Source organism: Octopus bimaculoides, chromosome 4, assembly GCF_001194135.2.
Source record: "Octopus bimaculoides isolate UCB-OBI-ISO-001 chromosome 4, ASM119413v2, whole genome shotgun sequence".
Taxonomy (NCBI): Eukaryota; Metazoa; Mollusca; class Cephalopoda; order Octopoda; family Octopodidae; genus Octopus; species Octopus bimaculoides.
The window spans coordinates 83,768,775-83,787,891 of NC_068984.1; the positions used below are offsets into that span (position 1 = coordinate 83,768,775).

General features: G+C 36.8%; 1 protein-coding gene across 4 annotated transcripts in view; it reads right to left on the reverse strand.

Moving 5' to 3' along the window:
• The window catches only part of LOC106875131 (serine-rich adhesin for platelets), a 99,834-nt gene that overhangs the window by 3,431 nt on the left and 77,286 nt on the right, over positions 1 to 19,117 (reverse strand). For 3 of the 4 annotated variants that reach the window (XM_014923116.2, XM_014923118.2, XM_014923117.1), the window contains 2 exons: positions 5,288 to 8,680; positions 1,618 to 1,752 (listed from right to left, as the gene is read on the reverse strand). In XM_014923116.2, coding sequence (XP_014778602.1) covers positions 1,618 to 1,752; positions 5,288 to 8,680 — 3,528 coding nt within the window. The remainder of the gene's footprint in view (positions 1 to 1,617; positions 1,753 to 5,287; positions 8,681 to 19,117) is intronic. The other variant, XM_014923119.2, reaches the window with a different exon arrangement.

Genomic DNA, 19,117 nt, shown 5'->3' on the forward strand with positions numbered 1-19,117 from the left:
GGCAAAATGCTTGGCGATTTTTCACCTGTCACCACATACTGAGTTCAAATTCTGCCAAGGTCAACTTTGCCTTTCATTCTTTCAAGGTCAATAAATTAAGTACCAGTGAAACACTGGGGTCAATGTAATTGACTAGTCCCCTCCCCCAAAATTTCAGACCTTGTGCCTTCAGTAGAAAGGATTATTACTATTGAGTGAGTGAGTGAGTGAGTGAGTGAGAGCAATGCATGCCAAAGTGGCACTGGGATATAAATATACAAAGCCCAATATACCCATCTTGACTACTAATCTGATAAGGACACATCAAACATATGCATCACAACTGTGTGCATGGTATGGTGATCTCATATCAGGATAAACAGCATATGACCTTTTATACCAAGACAAACATGTACATTATAACACTTCCAATCAGTTAAGATCAGAAGCTATGAGAGCCAGTGCCTGGTATTGCATCAGGGCATATTATTATTATTATTATTTATGAGGGGTGGCAAGCTGGCAGAATCATTAGCACGCCAGGTGAAATGCTTAGCAGAATTTAGCCCATTGCTACATTCTGAGTTCAAATTCCACTAAGGTCGACTTTGCCTTTAATCCTTTCAGGGTCAATTAAGTACTAGTGAAACACTGAGATTGATGTAATCGACTCATCCCCACCCCCAAAATTTTAGGCCTTGTGTCAATATTAGAAAGGATTACTAGTTTTATTATTATTGAGGTAAAGGCAGTGATACAGCAGAACCATTAGCATGCTGGACAAAGAGCTTAGCTGCATTTCTTCTGGCTTCACATTCCGAGTTCAAATTCTGCCAAGGCCAACTTTACATTCCATCTTTTTGGTGTCGATAAAATACTAGCTGAGCACTGGGGTCAACGCCATCAGTTTGGACCCTCCAAAAAGATTCGAGCTTTGTGTCTATAGTGCAGTGGTTCCCAACCTTTTCACAGTGGCTCCCAATCCTTTTATTTAAATAAATTTTCCCACGGATCCCGTCTAATAGGCTTATCTTACCTTTGTGGACTACCAGGGGTTCGCAGACCCCAAGTTGGGAACCACTACTATAGTGGAAAGAATTATTATTTCCTTCCATGCATATGCAGGACTTATATGGCTGATAATTGGCTTCAGCTTACATAAGTATGAAGCTGAGTGAGGCAAATTTGTCTCTGGTCTTGATATCAGTCTCCTGCAGATATCTTTTCCTTTGAGAAGGACTGAATTTCACAGAAATTCATTTATTACTGCTCTCAGCAATAAATTATACAACACACTGAGATTAGCCCAGACAAACACAAAAAAATAGCAGTACCATAAATGCTCTATTTAACACTGCCATAGACAAGCGAGAGAAAAATAGTGCTGATATATTAATTGCAAATAACTTCTAAAGGATTTTCTTTTTAGTGAACAGCAAACATTTATCTGTAAACAATCATTTTCGATTCTTTGCTTCAATCCATGCAATCAAGATTTTAATAAAGCAAAACCTGACAGTAATCCCAAATGCAAAGCTTCTTACTTAATTAGAGTGCCAAAAGATTTGAAAATATCAAGTTGTTAGCCAAAGCAAAGCAAAGATGGCCATATGGTGGAGGTTAAAACAAAAATATTACCTTTTGGTCGAGTTGAACCACGCGTTGAACGTTTCACTGGTTCGGCAGGCAATTCCTCCTTGTGTTCAGCTGTGGATGAGGCAGCAGCATCAGACAGCTTATTGCGGACTTTCACAGGAGAACGATCACGAACACCTGCAGAAAACATCAACAATTTGATTAGGTCACCTAAGTTGTGGAGTCAGTCAGCTAGTGATACAGGTAATTTAAGAGATGATGATAGGAGATAGAGAAAATTATTCAACACTAAGAACATTTTTATTCCAACAAATAGCACACAAACAGTAAATTTTAGTACAAGAAAAAGTGAAACTTCCCAGTAAATTTTAATTTTTCTTATAATATGGTGACAGTGTACAATAGAAAAACGTATTTACACATAGGCACAAGCATGGCGGTATGCTTATGAGGTTGGCTTTGTAACCATGTGGTTTCAGAGTTGATCCCATTGGGTGGCATCTTCCACTATAACCTTGGGTTGATCAGTTTCTTGTGAGTAAATTTTGGAAGACAGAAACTACATGCAAACCCATTTTGCTTGGTTGTAGGGTTATATTTATCAGTCCTATAACTCTATGGCTTGACAAACCAAGAGTGTAACAAACTAAAATATAGTACTGAATTTGATATGATAAATTAAGCCATTAAATGTATTTTTTCAAACATGGCTCCAATTCAATGACTGATATATTTTGCCCTTCCATACAAATCGCCATCATTATTATTTGCGCTGTCAATTTACATGTGTTAATCAGTATTTCTTTTATCTTTCTTTTTATGTTTATATGTTTTGTTAAATGTATGTAAAACATAATACACCAATTAGAGTTATAGCTACATTGTAGGCCTTCAATAAAAACATTAGAAATTAGTCTTAAAAAAATACAATTCTTTAGAAGAAGGTAATATATTGGTTTCAAATTTTGGCACATGGCCAACGATTTTTTTTTTTTAGGGGGGGGGGGGCAATGTAATTGACCCCATCAAAGGGATGAAAGGCAAAATTGACCTTGACGGAATTTGAACCCAGAAAGTAAAGATTGAGCAAAAAGGTGCTAAGCATTTCACCCAGCACGCTAATGATTCTGCCAGTTCACCACCTTCAAGAAGGTAATATATTGACTGAATATATATTTTAGCAAGAAACACACAAGACGAGAATAATAATTTGTTCAATACAGACTAATAGCATGCAAATTAGAAGTATGCAGATGTAGCATGCTTACTTTTTAGTAGTAACCTACTCGGAAATGTAAACATGTGTGGAAATGAAGATTTGTGCTTGCCACAGATTTAAGTTAGATTTTCACATCAATACAATTCTCGTTTATTCATTCACAAAGTGAGGCCCAGTGAACCAGGTCCACAATTTTCAAGTGCAGCTGTTACACTTCACTAACACCATTGCTAGAGTCTTCAATGCCACAATGCCAAAAAAACTAAAAACATAAACACTGGAGTGTTTTCAACAAATCAACTTCATGACTCAGTGTTAATTTATGACTGGAACCGTTTCACATCAATTACATCACTAAAGATCTTAATGAGAAGCACTACAGCTACAACTTACTATTTCTTCTTTAAAAATTTTCAGCATCAAAACTACATTAGAAATACTTACTTATTCATAGAGCATAACTATACCATCAGAACCTTATCTTAGCAATAAGTATTTGGTGCCCTTCAACTGAAGGTCACATCCTTTTAGCTCAACTTGAACTCAATCAGGTCTTCCCATTTTAACATTTAGACAAGAGTTATCTATATTGCTTCTTCAATAGTTACAGCACTATGTTGTTGCTGTAACTACAGTAAATCCTGAGATCCAACTTTTGACAAGTCTAATAGGGTTGGCTAATAAATCATCATAAGGGATATAACTCTTTGTTGATAGCCAACCCTGAGACAGCAATGTTCAGGTGGTGATCCATAGAACGTTCATATTTCAGACACAGTTACCCAGAAACACTCCCCACTATTACATCAAATATACAAAGACCTCTAATGTGAACTTCCAGACTATTAGGTCAAACATACTAGTAGAATTTCAGCTGAAATTTACAATCTACAATCAAACCAAAGTAACAGCTATTTCCTCATTATCAGTGTTAACAAAACTACAAGAGATTCCATTGGAGAGTCTAGTTGTTGCTGTTCAAAAGTTCTCGAAAATAATCTGAGGAAAGACATGGTGGTCAGTAATGACAAAATTCATTTAATAATGTTTGAAAATTTAGATAGTTATACACTAAGGAGATTTTGTGAGTAGTGATGTTTCAAGCAAATCTCTTTAAACAGAGAAATTGAAATATCCCAAGATTTGCTTGAAATATCAGTAATCACATCTCTTGAGAGCTTTATATTTCATATTATTTCTCTTTGTGAGTGAGTATTCTATCATTACTCACAAAGAGGATTCAATGCTAATTTTGTTTTCCATATTGTTAATCTGTTCTTTATCTACTCTGATGTCTTCAAATTCAAGCCAACATCTACGCTAACACCATTATCATTAAGGTCATATAATCAAAAAGCATTTCAGCTGGTTAAGTAGGTAAAAAGCTAGACTACTAGCTGAAGGGTGAACAGATCCCACCCTTGTAAGGGTGCTACATTGTATCCTTAGTAAAAACAATTCTCCCTTTCCATGTCCAGCTAGTTATAAATATGTATCTAGATGAGATAGAGTTCAATGAAGTATGTTAAAATAATTAACAAATATTTAATTACATTGCAGTATTGATCAGTAAGATTCTCGTGGATAAAGAAAAAAATGTATTCACCTTTGAATTACTGCATAAAAATGAAATCATCAGTAGTATTCCTACAACCCTATAATAATGGAGCATTCACTTCGTTATCTACATCAGTAGACCTGCTAGTTATACTGTGATACAAAACCAACATCTTGTTATACATTTGTCTTAATATTCTTCTCTGAACTATCTATACAAACCATAGCTACACTACAGGAAGTTTTCTCTTACCCTGTATATTCCTATTTTTTACAAACTACTATCACTTTAGAATATCAAATTTTCTCCACTCTCAACCTCATCTTCAATGTGTTGGGTAATACTACCTCTTAAGTTCTCATTTCCTTTACCCTATCCAAGCTTTTTATTTAAAAATCCCATGTTTCTACATTATGCCACCTTATTACAATTCATGTTCTATTGCTACACTAAACACTTATTACTCTAACCACCTACAAAAAAAACAGCAGTAGAATGTGATTTCCCAGTCTAAGAGCTTATAGTCCTCTCAGTTCACCCACTCAACTATTTTACCTCAATAAATTTGAGCCAAGGAAACCGTTGCAAAATCAACCAGCTAGAAATAGTGAACAAAGCATTCCAGATACACCATCTAGAATGCTTTTGCCCATAGATCTGCTTGATGAGGGTTGACTAGGGCTAAACAATAACCTCAGCAATTTCACAAGCACACATATATATATATGATGGGCAACTATCTCTTTTGTTTGGAGATTTTAAAATAAATTAGAGCCATAAACATAGCATTATGTAAATAGCTGAGATGGAAAATGGAAGTTAAGGAAGAATACTGACAAAAAGAAAATCAAAACTGAGAATTAATTAGAGAAGCTGAAATGTCATAGATGCAACTGAGAATATTAATAAATAATCAATGATAATCAATGACTTACTGCTAGCAACTGACCGCTCCTGGGCACCAGGCCTTCCACGCCGGATAAGTGGAGGTTTGACATCAGACGATTCTTTACAATCACTTCCATCCACTTTCTCACCACCATCGCTCTGTTTTGTAACATTGCTTTCCATCACTTCCTTATTAGGAAGCCAGTCATGAGACTGGATACAGTTCTCCACCAATTCCACCTGTTTCTCTTTTTCTAGGTGTTGCCCATCAGTTATAGCTGAAGCAGCTGAATCCTGATGAGATTCAGAATTGTTGCTGGCTTCCTGTATAGCATCTTGTTCTGCAGATCTGCAGTCATTGACAGATTCATGAGACACTACAGTTGCACTCTGGCTGTCAATATTGTTGCACAAAACCGCATCAGCTTCTGAGGTTCGATGCGAGTCTTCTGTTGGCACAGCCAACGTGGACTGATCAGGACTGACCCCATGGGAGAGTTTACTGGGCAGCGTGTTACCAAGATTAGCACCTGAACTTTGAGAACTAGAACTGGTTCCTTCACTGAGCTGGTCAGCTGCAGTGCCAGAAGAATTACTAGAATCATGTTCCCTGAGAGAATGTTCCGATCGCTGGTGATGCTGCTCTCCATTGCCCATGTTAGCTAACTCAGCTTTATGACACACACGATTCACAGGAGACGATGTTGTATTGGCAGGCTCAAGGGGTTTAATAGCATCAGTGTGATTCTGTGTGTCACCCTCCACATTTCCGCCTGTTTCTTCAGCATGCAAACTACCTACAGATGTCTTCTGCTCTGATGTGACAGCTGGGACTTGAGCTGCTTCATCTGGGCATGTAATGGCACTATCTGAATCCTGTGGATTTGTAACAGTGGTCAAACAGTTCCCTTCTGCTGAACTAAGCGATGGTGTACTTTCATAATCTGTGCTCTGCAAATGCTTCTCACTTTTCTCAGCTAAGCTTCCTGCCGGCCTCTTGCTACCATTGTGCATGTTGAGATTAGAGCTCACAGCTTCAGTGAGGTGGGTTTGCAAGGCAGCCTGCTGACCAGCAACAGGCAGTGGAACAGAAACTGCTGCAGACACCCTTTGCATTGACAATTGTTCAGATGTTGCTTCTGCACTCAAACCTGGTAGGCTCTGCTGATTGGTGAAGCTAGTTAAGCTTTCACTTGAGGGCACAGCGGTAGTTGGCTGTGTCAACAGTTTACTACTAGACTCATAGTTCATAGCACCAGACTGAAGCTGAAACCGTTCCAATGCTAATTGGGACGCATTTTGGTTAACACTCCTAGGATTAGTTTGTTGCTGATGATGATGATTTTGCTGTTGCTGTTGTTGATGGTGTGAGTCAACCAACGTCACATTAGATGACGACTGACTTGCTTGGAGAGCAGATGCCAATGTCATCGGATTTGCATGGGTAGCAATGTTCAAAGATGAGAGGATATTAGGAGCCCCTAAACTGTCAACATAGGAGACAGAAGTCCCATGAGATATTTCAGCAGTGTGTGAAATGGATGTGGAGAAGGATGTGGAAAATGAAGAGCGTAAGGGAGAGGACGAAGCTGTGTTGGTGATGGGTAAAGTGGTGGAGGTGATCGTGTTAGTAGGGGTGCTGCCTTTTCTAGCAGTTGATGCCAGAAAATTAACCACATGCTCTTCAACTTGACAGTCTAGATTTCTATTTAAGTCCCGCTGTTTGGTTCCAGACAATGCTGCAGGCAGTGTAGTGATACTACTCGCTGTCGTCAAGAACTGCTGCTGTTGAGATGGTGGAATAACCGACGAGTGAAGACTTACAGGCACATCAAAAGAATTTAGAATCCGTTCAGAAGAATCTAAGGTTTTATCCTCTGGAGAATCTATCAGCATCTGCTGGTGTTCTAAATGTTGCAAGCCAAGTCTCTGGGATACATTACCCAGGGCAGAAGTAGAAGCAGTTGCATGAGTTGATAGGTTTTCTCCAGGATAAACCTGAGAGAAAGATTGGTGATCTAATGAGGCCACTTGAGCCAGAGTTGATGGAGTGTAACTAACCAGAGGAGCTGGTAGACTCTGGACCATATTATGCATAGTTGAAAGTTGAGGTGTGCTTGTGTGGCTTGAGAGAACCCAAGAGTTCTGACTAGAAGAAAGTGATGATGAGTTGAGAGGAGAAACTGGAGCTTGGGATGAAGTGTGTATGTGATCTACAAGAGTCTGTGCTCGTGGTGAGCCAATTGGGGGGTGTTTGCCATGGTGTGGACTAGAACGAGGAGATGTAGACGTACTAACTGCCTGCTGTCGGATGGAGCTACTGACAGGAGACTTACGAATGCGAGGTAGAGAGTGGTCACTTGATGGAAGGGGCTTTACTAGGCGCTGAACTGATTCAGTGAGTCTCTTTGGTAAGGGCAAGTCAGGGGCATATAAGTGCGGTAAGCAATTTACTGTGTTTACAGATGTTGAGCCTGACCGTTTCGTATAAATGCTCGTGATGTTGGACCCTTTGGCTGAATCTTGACAGCTAGCTGCTCCAAGTGACACTTTCAGGGAGTTTGCAGAACAAACATTCGTACTCCCTGTAGTTGTACTAGCAAGCCCAGCACTACTGCCACTATTACTGTGACTACTACTCATGGTAGATTCAGCAAGAGTGCTGTTAGAAGATAAAATCGCCGATAGGCCACTACCAAGGATGTTACTCAAGTCGGCCACTGTCACCTGCAGGGTAGTTTTCTCCATCATTGTACATTTGTCCAAAACACCTGATGAAGAGTCTTTTAGAGAACTGCACACTGATATCTCAATTTCTTTTGATTGGCCTGGTTGAGAAAGAAAAATGCCACCATTCAGTCCATTGTTGCAATCAACTTGTACCTTAGGTTGTTGGAATTCTTCTGTTGTAATAGACTTGTTAAAAAGTTCAACATCAGATGACATTAGATGTGATAATGATGCAAATGATCTACTAGAAGGACATAGTATTGCTGTGGTGACATCTGTGTTTATTAGAGTGTTCAGTTTGTCCTTTCCTAAACTTGAAATATCCGTGTTCTTACTTTCAGCTAATTTGGAGATTTCCTGAGTCAGTCCTTTGTCCAGCTCACTGGACAGTGTTGCAAGGGCCAGAGAAGACAGCATTTGGTGAGAAAGCTGCTGAGAGGCATCTGATTGTTCGGTGGTGCCTGATCCACGACTCGTGATGTTGGACAACGAGCAAGTACTGCTGACAGGGGCTCTACTGTGGGACACGGCCACCCCACTGCCACTAACAGCCGATGGATTATTTAGCTGTTCCTTGGTTGTACCAGTATCTCCACCAGATAGCATAGCTGCCATTTTGGCACTAGCTGGGAATATAGGGTTACACCATGTTGTAGATGCTGCCAAACTTCCTTGCTGACTTGCCATTGTTGTCAAGTGCTCAGGAGCTACTAGATAAGAAAAGAAAAGAAACATATTAAAATATATTAACAATTGGATAATAAAAAAAATCATTTTTAAAGCATAAAGTATAAAAATAAGTTATCTCCCTTATGTTCTAGTCTAAAATACATTTTTATTCACATTAAATCAAAAATCTAGTTGCTAAATTTAACAGAAGCCAGCTTCTATAAAAGAAGGATACCATATCTAAAACAAAGGAACCTTGGAATAACATTGTTTTTATTATGTAACAGGAGTTATATTTGATACTTCCTGACATGATGCAAGGAGAGGCAAGCAATGAATTAAAAGAGAAACAAGCCAGGAAAGATGAGAAAAAAAAGGTTCCTCAAATCCAGCTCAAATCAGCACTGACTGAAGTTAACCTGTTTCAAAAATATTTCTTTAAATAAAAACAAATCACAAAACATATTCTTTTGTGAGACTCAATTATTCACCAACATATAAAAACACATCAATCAATGAAAATATTATCAGAAGTGGGGTTTCTTTCATAAAATATTGCCAATGGTGGATTTCCACTATTGCCAATAGTGGATTTCTTCCAGTTGCAGAATAGAAGAGTGACATAAAAATAGAGTAGTAGTTTGATATTTTAGATAAATATAGCTCTACTGTGAAGACTGTTCAACATATTTTCAAGAAATATCTATTGTAGTATGTTAAATATATTGAAGAATTCAAAAATATTACAATCTACCAACACTGATGCTTATCATAGTCATCTGCTCTTAGATAATCCATTTACAGAGCAATCTTCTAAACTAGGCATATTAACCTGTAAATTTATTGGTATATGGGACTTATGAGAGAAACACAGTTGACGTGCTGAAGAAGCAAGAGTCTTGAGGTCTTGAAGGGGGAGAAAATTTGAAAATAATGGTAATATCGATCTTTTCTTCAAAGTGCTGATGATAGGAATCAAAACTGGTTCTTGGTATCAACTTCCAAGAATAATAACTAGCAGTGCCCATAGAGATTCCATGATAATTTTGATAACTGTGAGATAAATGGAAGTTTAAAGAGACCCTCATTATTTCTTCTGAAATTGTATTTTTGCTGAAACAAATGATTCTTGAGATAGTGTAAAAGTTCACATAGGTTGTACTGAAGTATAGTCATAAGAGAGAACATCTTTGAAAGCTATATTCTTTGTTATACAATTGTCACTCTTCCACCTTGAGAGTTTTTGCCTGACTAGACTTGAACCCATAATCCCAATGAACAACATATAGTTATTCCACAACTACAATTTCTACATATAAAAAAAAATAAATAAAACGTAATAGTAATATAGGCACAAGCATAACTGTATGGTTGAAATGTGTGCTTAGAAACCATGCAGTTCTGGGTTCAGTCCCACTACTTCCATAGCCTCAAGTTAATAATGCCTTGAGTAGAAGCCAGTCGTGTGTGCACATGCTTAAATTCAAGCTACTTAAAACCAACATTTATGCATAGCAATTCAACAAATGCACATCTGCAAAATTATCAGACTTTAAAATATGTAGTGGAGTCAATATGCTAGACTAAACCTTTGAAGGTAGTTCCCCAGCAGCATTGCAATCCAGTAAGTAAAATACGAAATGAATAAAAGAATGCATATACCATACTTATACTAATAACATTTATTTATTTAACAATCATCTTTAAATATTGTAATATAAATTGGTTACAGCTTCAATTTTCTTCGGTAAGTTATCAGTCTTATGAATAATGCAAACTTTATGCCAGTGATTTCATTTCATAATTAGAACATTACTATATATAGACAGGAGCAGAATAATATAATTGGTTAACAGATGTAAAAGGTTTGATTTAGCAGATGACAGATAATTGTATTAAAGTGAATGAACTCACCAAGATACTTTTTATAATTTACCATACCTCATTTTTTTTACACCCTCTCATATTTGCTACTATTATCAAATCACTCATATTTGCTGTCAATGGCCCTCTCTCACTTATGTACCTTTGACGTCCATCTTTGTCACTATACATATATCTCTCTCCTTATTTTCTGATCTATCTACAGGTTTTTATCATACTGCTGTTCTCCACTCTTCTTGTACTACCACTCATCTCCTCCTTTCTGAGTCACTCCTGCTTCTTTCACCTTCCTCTCCATATGGATATTTACCATTTCTACTTTTATTCATTATTCACTATATTCAAATTCTACCACTATCTCTAACTATCTGTCACTCTTCCCTCACACTCTTAGGAATTTATCTACCTACTCTGTATTCTTTCTTATACTCACCTTCTTCTATCTTAAGAACACACTCTTCTTTCCAGCTACTCACACCCACTCTTAATGCAGGGTAGCTATGTATCTACTCTATAACTAGACACTTGTTCTTCCCCTCTTTCATATCTTAGTCTCTCAATTCTTTGCATAGACACCTTCCTCTCTACTACAGTCCCAGTTAGTGGGGGGAGGTCTTTTTCTTTCGTCTTGCAAATTACTTGACAACCTCATTAGTGCCAGTGTCAAAAAGAAAAAAAAAACACCCCGTACATTCTCTTAATTAGTTGGTATTTGTAAGAGCACCCAGCCAAATCAGACATTGGAGCTTAATGCAGTCCTCTGGCTTGTTAGATCCTGTCAAACTATCCAACCTATTCCAGCATGGAAGATAGATGAAGATGAGTTCAATAATAAAAAAACTCTACTTTATGTCATTCCCATCTTCATAAACCAATATCTCTACCAATGGCACCACTACCAGCTTAACAGCATCCTTATTTTCATTATAACATGTATGATGTGCATGTAATATGCCAATAAGTCTTCCCTTTCCTCTATTTGCCTTCTGCTATGTTCCCTCTGGTAGTAATCCTAGACATGCAATCTCCAAACAAATGATAGGATAGAATGCCTGTGATTATACATTTGCTTAATTAGATCTAGAACTAATTTATTTGTATGCGTGCATGTGCATGCATGTGTGTGTGTGAGTCTACTCAATTTGAAATTATTTCAGTTGATATGTTTAATGCTGGACAATTTGAATGATCATGACTCTTTTAAACTATGATGGAATTTTCAATTCAGATCATTCAAGTCAGCGAAACAAAGTAATGTCAATTGTCATAAACATGCACAACACAATGACTAGCAAAAAGTTACTGAAAACGTTCCCCAAGTCTTTCATAAACAAATGATTTCTTTTTGACAAAAAATGGGAGAGGGACATTTATTTTTCTCTTTTTTCCAGGTGAGAGAAGAGATGTGGTTATAACATGTTAATAATTTGAAAAATTATAACCTGTTATTTCCTAAGATAAAAAAATGTTCAATATGCAATTCCACAATTTGCACAATCTGGTCTCCAATCAACATCATGTTTTACTGGATGTATTCAGACAATTTTAAATCTAGTCTAGTACTATTTTATCTTTTGCTTATTTCAGCCACAAGACTGCAACCATGCTAGGATATCGCTTGGGAGAATTTTAGCTAAACAAATTAACCCCAGCTGACAGGTGGGGGAGGGGGAAAAAAATCCACACACTTCTTTTAGTTTTGGTCTACCAAATCAACTCACAAGGCTTTGGTAGTCCCGAGTCTATTGAAGGTGCACCACAGTGGGACTGAACCCAGAACCATGTGGTTGTGAAGCAAACTTCTTACCACAAAGCTGTGCATATCTTACACATATAGACAGAGAGAGTATAATTTACATTTTTAATTGCGATTCCTATGAGATAGAGTTCATGCTGACAGGATTTCAATTTAAGCAAGGTGAATTTAAATACTGTAATGCTTTTCAACTTGTGTTCAACTCTAAGCAAATTCCACAACTTTTGAATAATAAAATAAAATAAGTGAAAATCACCAAAACTGATTGCATTTCTTAGTTAATCATGCTGCTGTAAAATAAAAGTTCTGGAAACTTATAATATGGTTTGCAGATTGGCAGAGTGAATACAGCAACAGAGAAAATGTTTTGCAGTATTTAGCTGCAACATTTTTATGTTCTGAATTCAAATTCTGCCAATGCTAATGTTGACTTAGCCTTTCACCCTTTGCTTTTGAAGAGATAAAATTAAATTCCTTGCTGTGAAAAATTTATGGCTTTGGATTTGCTAAATACTTTTAACGTTAATTTTCTGAAATATTCTGATTTGAGGAAAATAAATATGGGATACACATTTAATAACTAATTCAATAATTTACACATACATATTTCTCTTTATAATTTTATTTTGAAAGCTTTCCGATTCTGGAGGAAGGGGCAATGGATGCTGTCAATGTCTTGTTTTGACTGCACAGGTCAACATTTGCAAGAAAGACACAGAGAAAAAAATTGTAGACGGTTGATATTCTGGAAAGAACTGGCCATGGGGATTATTGCAGGCTGGTGGTAGATGCAATAAGAATGATGAGGTAGAGAAACTAGCAGATTGACAGTGCCTGAGTACAAGACCAGCCAACTCTGAGAAGCAGAAGCTATTATTGTAGCAAGAGAAAAAAATAAAGGAAACAGCACACTTGTGGACTAGAGAGTGGAATGTGTCCATGCCAATCATTCAGGTGTGACCTAACATGACTACGGAGGAAACAGCAGCACCTTCCAAGATAGCAGTACAGTACTCCACTGTAGGCTCTTTTGAGCCTTCCAAAAGTAAGAGCAACTGTTAAGGGTTGAAGTATCTTCTGGCCCCAAAGAGAAGTGCTAGTTTTTGGGATGTGATCCTAACCAAGCTAAAAATACATTTTCACCATAAGAGATCCTCAGCAAATATGACATCTAGCATCTGGAGCATCTGTGAAGGTTCTGAGTGCCACATATTTAAAGGGTGTGTAGTGTAGTGGTGCTTTCTTAACATGAGTAGTGCTTGAGGCTTTTACTTCTTTTTCTATCAAAAAAGACAAAGTTGACATGGCTCCACTGAGAAAACTCAGTAGAGGTTTGGTTTGTGGTGTGTAACTTGCATGTGGATGATGTATAGTCAGGGAAAATGTGAATGATGCATAGTCAAAAGGCAATGGTTATCCCAGAGTTATAGTAAGACATATTTGCTTACGGTATCACAGTGGACTGTAGCTGAAACTACAAGCAAGCTTATAATGCATACTACTTTACATTGAAAGAGCATGTATGTGAGTATGCAACAATTTTAGACTAAAAGAAAAAAAAACATATTAAACCATCCAGGGATATGTACATGGAAATACTTTCACTTGTTAAATGATGCATTATACGTGCCGAAGCATTCAGCAGGTTGACACTTTTCCAGTCTTACTGTCATAATGTTTAATATTATATATATACCAAAATAAAATTTATCGTTTCTATTTTTAAACATTCATTTATTCCATTTTCCCTAGCTAGCAAAAATTAAATGAATACATATACATCTTACTGAAACATTATTTTACAGCCAGATAACAATCATGTCACTAACCCTTGTCTACTTTTTGGGGGAAGTAATTTTTCATTCTACATGTCTTCAACAGCATGGAGCTAGCACATGATTAGTTGATAGGAAAATAATGACGAACTTCACCAATTGTAGTCCAGTGCAAAATGTAAACATTCACACATACATATCATCAATCTAACATTCACATTTTCCATTCTTGCATGGGTCAAATGGAAATTGTTGAGGTAGTTTTCCAGATACCCTTCTGGCCACCAACTCTCTCTTGCTTCCAAACAAAATATTTCGTCATGACCAGACATTTTTACGGATGATAGGAAATAAATGAAACCACATGTTTAGCAGTAACACTCATTTACGTTTATCATCTAACTTCAAGAGGAGGAAGCACAAACTTACACATATACACATGTATGTGTGTGCATACATGCACGCGCACACACACACACACACACGCATGCCATGAAACCTCAAGTGGAGTCATAGAAGCACCATCATAATAGATGGTAAGCCTTAGGCATTTTAAACTAGATTAATTGCACTCTATTTTTTCCATAAAGAGAAGTAATGATCTTAGTACAGGAAAGGTACTTTCTATATTGGCCCCAAAAGGAAAATATTTTAACCCTGAGTATAGAGAATTGGAATTAATACCAAAAATCTATCTGATGCTCTAATAGCTGGGCCAATTTGCCTTATATATACATTTTATTAGTGACAGAAGTAGTACTGGTTCAGGATAGCATTCTATGCCTTACTTAACATGGATATACCACAAAAAACCACTAAACTGCAGTGTCTTGAGAAAGCATCTGAAATAGATGTATAGTGCTGGTTTTCTATAGTATACCCACATTGAGTAAGATATACAGAATAATATCATCATCTTTAACACCCATTTTTCATGCCGGCTAAAGTTGGGCACACACATACACGGTGTGATGGGTAAATTGTCACAATTTTTTTTTTTTTCCCACATGCACATTGTTTGTTTTTGATTTTGTTGACTACACAGTATAGTAGGGTCAACTGAGCACCATCTGTGAGAAAAACAGCAGCATGACATAATTCACTCTGTCAAAAATTTGGAAACAACATCCTACACTGCTTGGTATTCATGCCAGAAGTTCCAATTTTGAGTGTCAACGTGAGGACAGTATATAGGATTTGGAAAGATTTGGATGAGTCTAATGGTAATTACGAAGGTGTTTGGAGTTATCATTAGTGATGGTGACGTTATGCTACCATTCATCTTCCCACACGGGCTCAGACTCAACACGGAGGCCTACCTCAAGTGCCTGGAGGAGGTAGTGCTGCCCTGGGTCAAGAGGGTGGCTGCTGGAAGACCCTATGTCTTGCAACAGGACTCAGCACCATGCCACACACAAGCAGGAGAACCCAGTCATGGCTGTCAGACAATTTCTGTAACCACATCGCCCTTAACATCTGGTCACCTAACTCCCCAGACTGCAACCCCCTTGATTATTATGTGTGGGGCACAGTTGAGCGAGAGACCAACAAAACTCCTTGTAATACCAAAGATGAACTGAAGGCAAGGATTATGGCAACATTCACCAACTTAAACAAGGAGACTGTCCAGAAGAGTTGCAGGAGATTCCAAAGTCGTATGGAGGCCATGGTTGATGCCAATGGCGACTTTATTGAATAAATTTACTCTTTAGCATTTCAAGATATTTTTATGTAATTTTGGTAAATATATCTGTTAAAATGAGATGTCAGTGTTATTTTCATTTTGTGTAATTTAGACAACAATTTATTCACTGCACCCTGTACACACACACATACACAGTGAGAGAGGGAAAGTTCATGCTGTAAAGTTGTTGGTCATATGAAGGGCACTTATTTATAATTGTCCATTCCCCACCAAAAAAAAAAATAATAATAATAATAATAATATACACAGTTGATTAAATCATGGAAAAACAACAGATGAAGATCTATGACATATGATGAGACACTGTGAAACTCATCCAATCCATTATCAGAGCGGGAAAAAAGAGGCAAATGTAAAATGACTGGAATTTTATATTTTTAATATACCCAGTTATAAACTCATTTCTTCACTGGGAATTTGTTTCTGCTCTATATAATTTCCTACTCTATAATTTACCTCTATATAGTACTTATTCCATACAAGGAAAATTAGTAACTTACTATGATGCATATTTTAGTTTTAATAAAGCGGTTACTGATTGAGTATTTCAGAAAGGCATTCAGTTGTGTGTTAATTCACGATGTGTCATGACATAACCTAAGATGTGAGTGAGCAACAAATTTTTAAGTTTGACAGAGTGCCCTAATGACTGACCAATTTAAAATGAAAAAGATTTATGGATAAGAGAAAAAATTTTTGATAAAGCAAATTTATCATATAAAAGAAGTAATCATTCATTGAAAATCATTCTTTCATTATCATCATCATTTTCCGTCTGCTTTCCACACTGGCATGGGTTGGATGGGTTGTCAGAGTCCAAGTCGGTTCCTATTCAGAGTTATCATCCTACTAGAAGAATTAGGAGACTATGTTTAACTTGGATGTTAAGTTTGGCATAGTTTCTACCTTCCTTATCACCAACTAGTTTAGAAAATGTACTGGATGCATTTTATCATGACACCAGCACTAAAAAGGTTATGTCCTTAACAAAGTATAGCAAGGATCCACTCAAGCCTACAATGTTTCCACTTGTTTCTCAATAACTTTATGGGTGTATTTTATCACGAAACCAGCACTAGTGTAGTTTCCTTGTACTCCACAATACTAAATTTTGAAATAATTGATTCATGACACTAGAAAATTATTTCCAATAATACCGGTAGGATAGGAACTATTAGCACTGTTGTGCTGCTATAAAAAACCTTTTTCTCAAAACTTCTAATAGCTCAATCCATCAGGAATTTTTTAAAGATATTTTGAATATTGGTTGTATCTTAAGGGAAAATTACACAGAAAGAAAGCAGTGAAAAAGCCACAAGGAAGAAATGTAAAAGAAACAAGAGTACAAAACAATAAGTTAGAAGAGAAAGCGAAAACAACAAAAGAATAAACAGGATAACAGTGAAGCATATGATAATGTTGACAGTGAAGAAAACGATAGATATTATGACAATAAAGCCAAATGTCATATTAAAAAGATGACAACAGATAATGACAGTGAAGGATTGGATATAACAACATAGGATATAATGGGATAAGAATAACGGAGAACATCATAATGAGGATAATAACATGTAGTAATTAGATGTTATGTGAAGATACTATGTGAGGGTTGTTCAGTGAAGACGCTAAGTAAAGGTTATTGAGTGGGGATACTAATGGAAGATTGTTGGGTAAAGATGCCAGATAAAAGTTGGTGGGTAAAGTTAATGAGTGAAGTCTGTTAAGGAAAACCTCAAGGTGAATGTTTTTAGAGAATGCTGCTAAAGGTTTTTAGGTGATAATACTCAGTAAAGTTGTAAGGTAGTCATGCTAAATAAAGGCTGTTAGGTGAAGTTGCTAGGTTAAGGCTGTTAAGTAAAGATTACTAAGTGAAAGTCATTAGGTGAAGGCTGTTGGGAAAATGCTGTGAGGTGAAGGTTGTTAGATGAAGTTTAGCCAATGAAAGTTGCAGAGTGAATGTTCTTGGATGAAGGTTGTTGGGTAGAGGATGCTAGGTGAAGGCCGTTGATGCTAAGGTTGTCATTACAGTATAACCATAGGTTAGCCTTCATCAAGCAGTTCAAAGACACACAAATCCTTCTCAGTCCTACTATACTTCTGTCAAATTGACGATCATGCTGCATACTATCAGATTCAGTGATGAATCATATTGTACTCTCAACACTGTCAAGTCTATTCTTACACTCACACATTCTGATGATGGTGACAGTGGAGACAGGGAAGATGGACTTGGCACAGTGTAACAGCTGTTCAGCATTTATTGTTGGTGATATGTATCTCAACAATGAGTTTGGGCTATAGAGGCTATTGATGTTGCAGCTATTTCTGTGTGTAAGTGTTCTTTATGCTTGTCCAGACCAAGTGAATGTGTTTTAGGATTTTCTGGGGTTAAGGTGCCGGGATGTGGCTTTTCATGTAGTGACAGGGGACTGAAACCTCCAGCAGTAACAAACTGTAGCTCTTGCATATTCAGATGGCCTTTCATTTATAGTACTTTAGTTGTAATATGCCAGTGGTCTACAGGTATGGTTTATGTACAAACTTATATTACACAGCAGTCTGTTTTGTGTTCTTTATAGCTATTGTGCTTTGTTGGAGAGACTGGCATAGCCCACGATGGATCTGATGTGTGTACATCATTGTGGTTTCTTTCTGTTAGTCATATACGGTACCTAAGTGTGTTCTAAGTATGTTTACATGTTATTTTGCTTTCTTTACTATCTGCTAATACAATATAGTGGAGTTGTTATGTAAACTCCAATGTTTTAGTCTTTTGTGAACCAGATATATTTATGTTGCTAGTATAAGTGTTGGTAGTATTTGATGTTTTCTGATGTCTTTAATAAGAAGGGAAACAAGGGATTTGGTAGGTGCTACTTCAAAGTAGTTATGAAACCAAATTCCTAGAGGATTTAAATAGAATAGTAGTTGTGCAGCAGTGTCTGGAGAATGGTGAGAGTATATGTATGTGTGACATCATATATCTACAAAGTTTGTATGTTTTATGGTGGTGTACTAAAGTTGTGTACATATAGGCTGAAAAGAGTCAGTAACATTGCAGTACTCCATTTGGGAAATTGCAAGTTCTGAAAGTGTTGTTTGGCCCCAAAATATTCAACATTTAAAATTTCCCTCTTGCACTTTGTGCACCTGAAAGAAAGGAGGGATAAAAATTGTGGAACAGACATATTTTTCATTTTGTATTCTTATAATTTAGTGTAGCTTTTGATGGCTGACATTTAAGAAATATCTGTTAGGTGTTATTTGAGGTTGTTATTGTAACACAGAGTGGGGCATGATGTAACTGTTGTTGTATTAATTATTCTTTTTTTTTTTTTTTTTTTTTTTTTTTTTT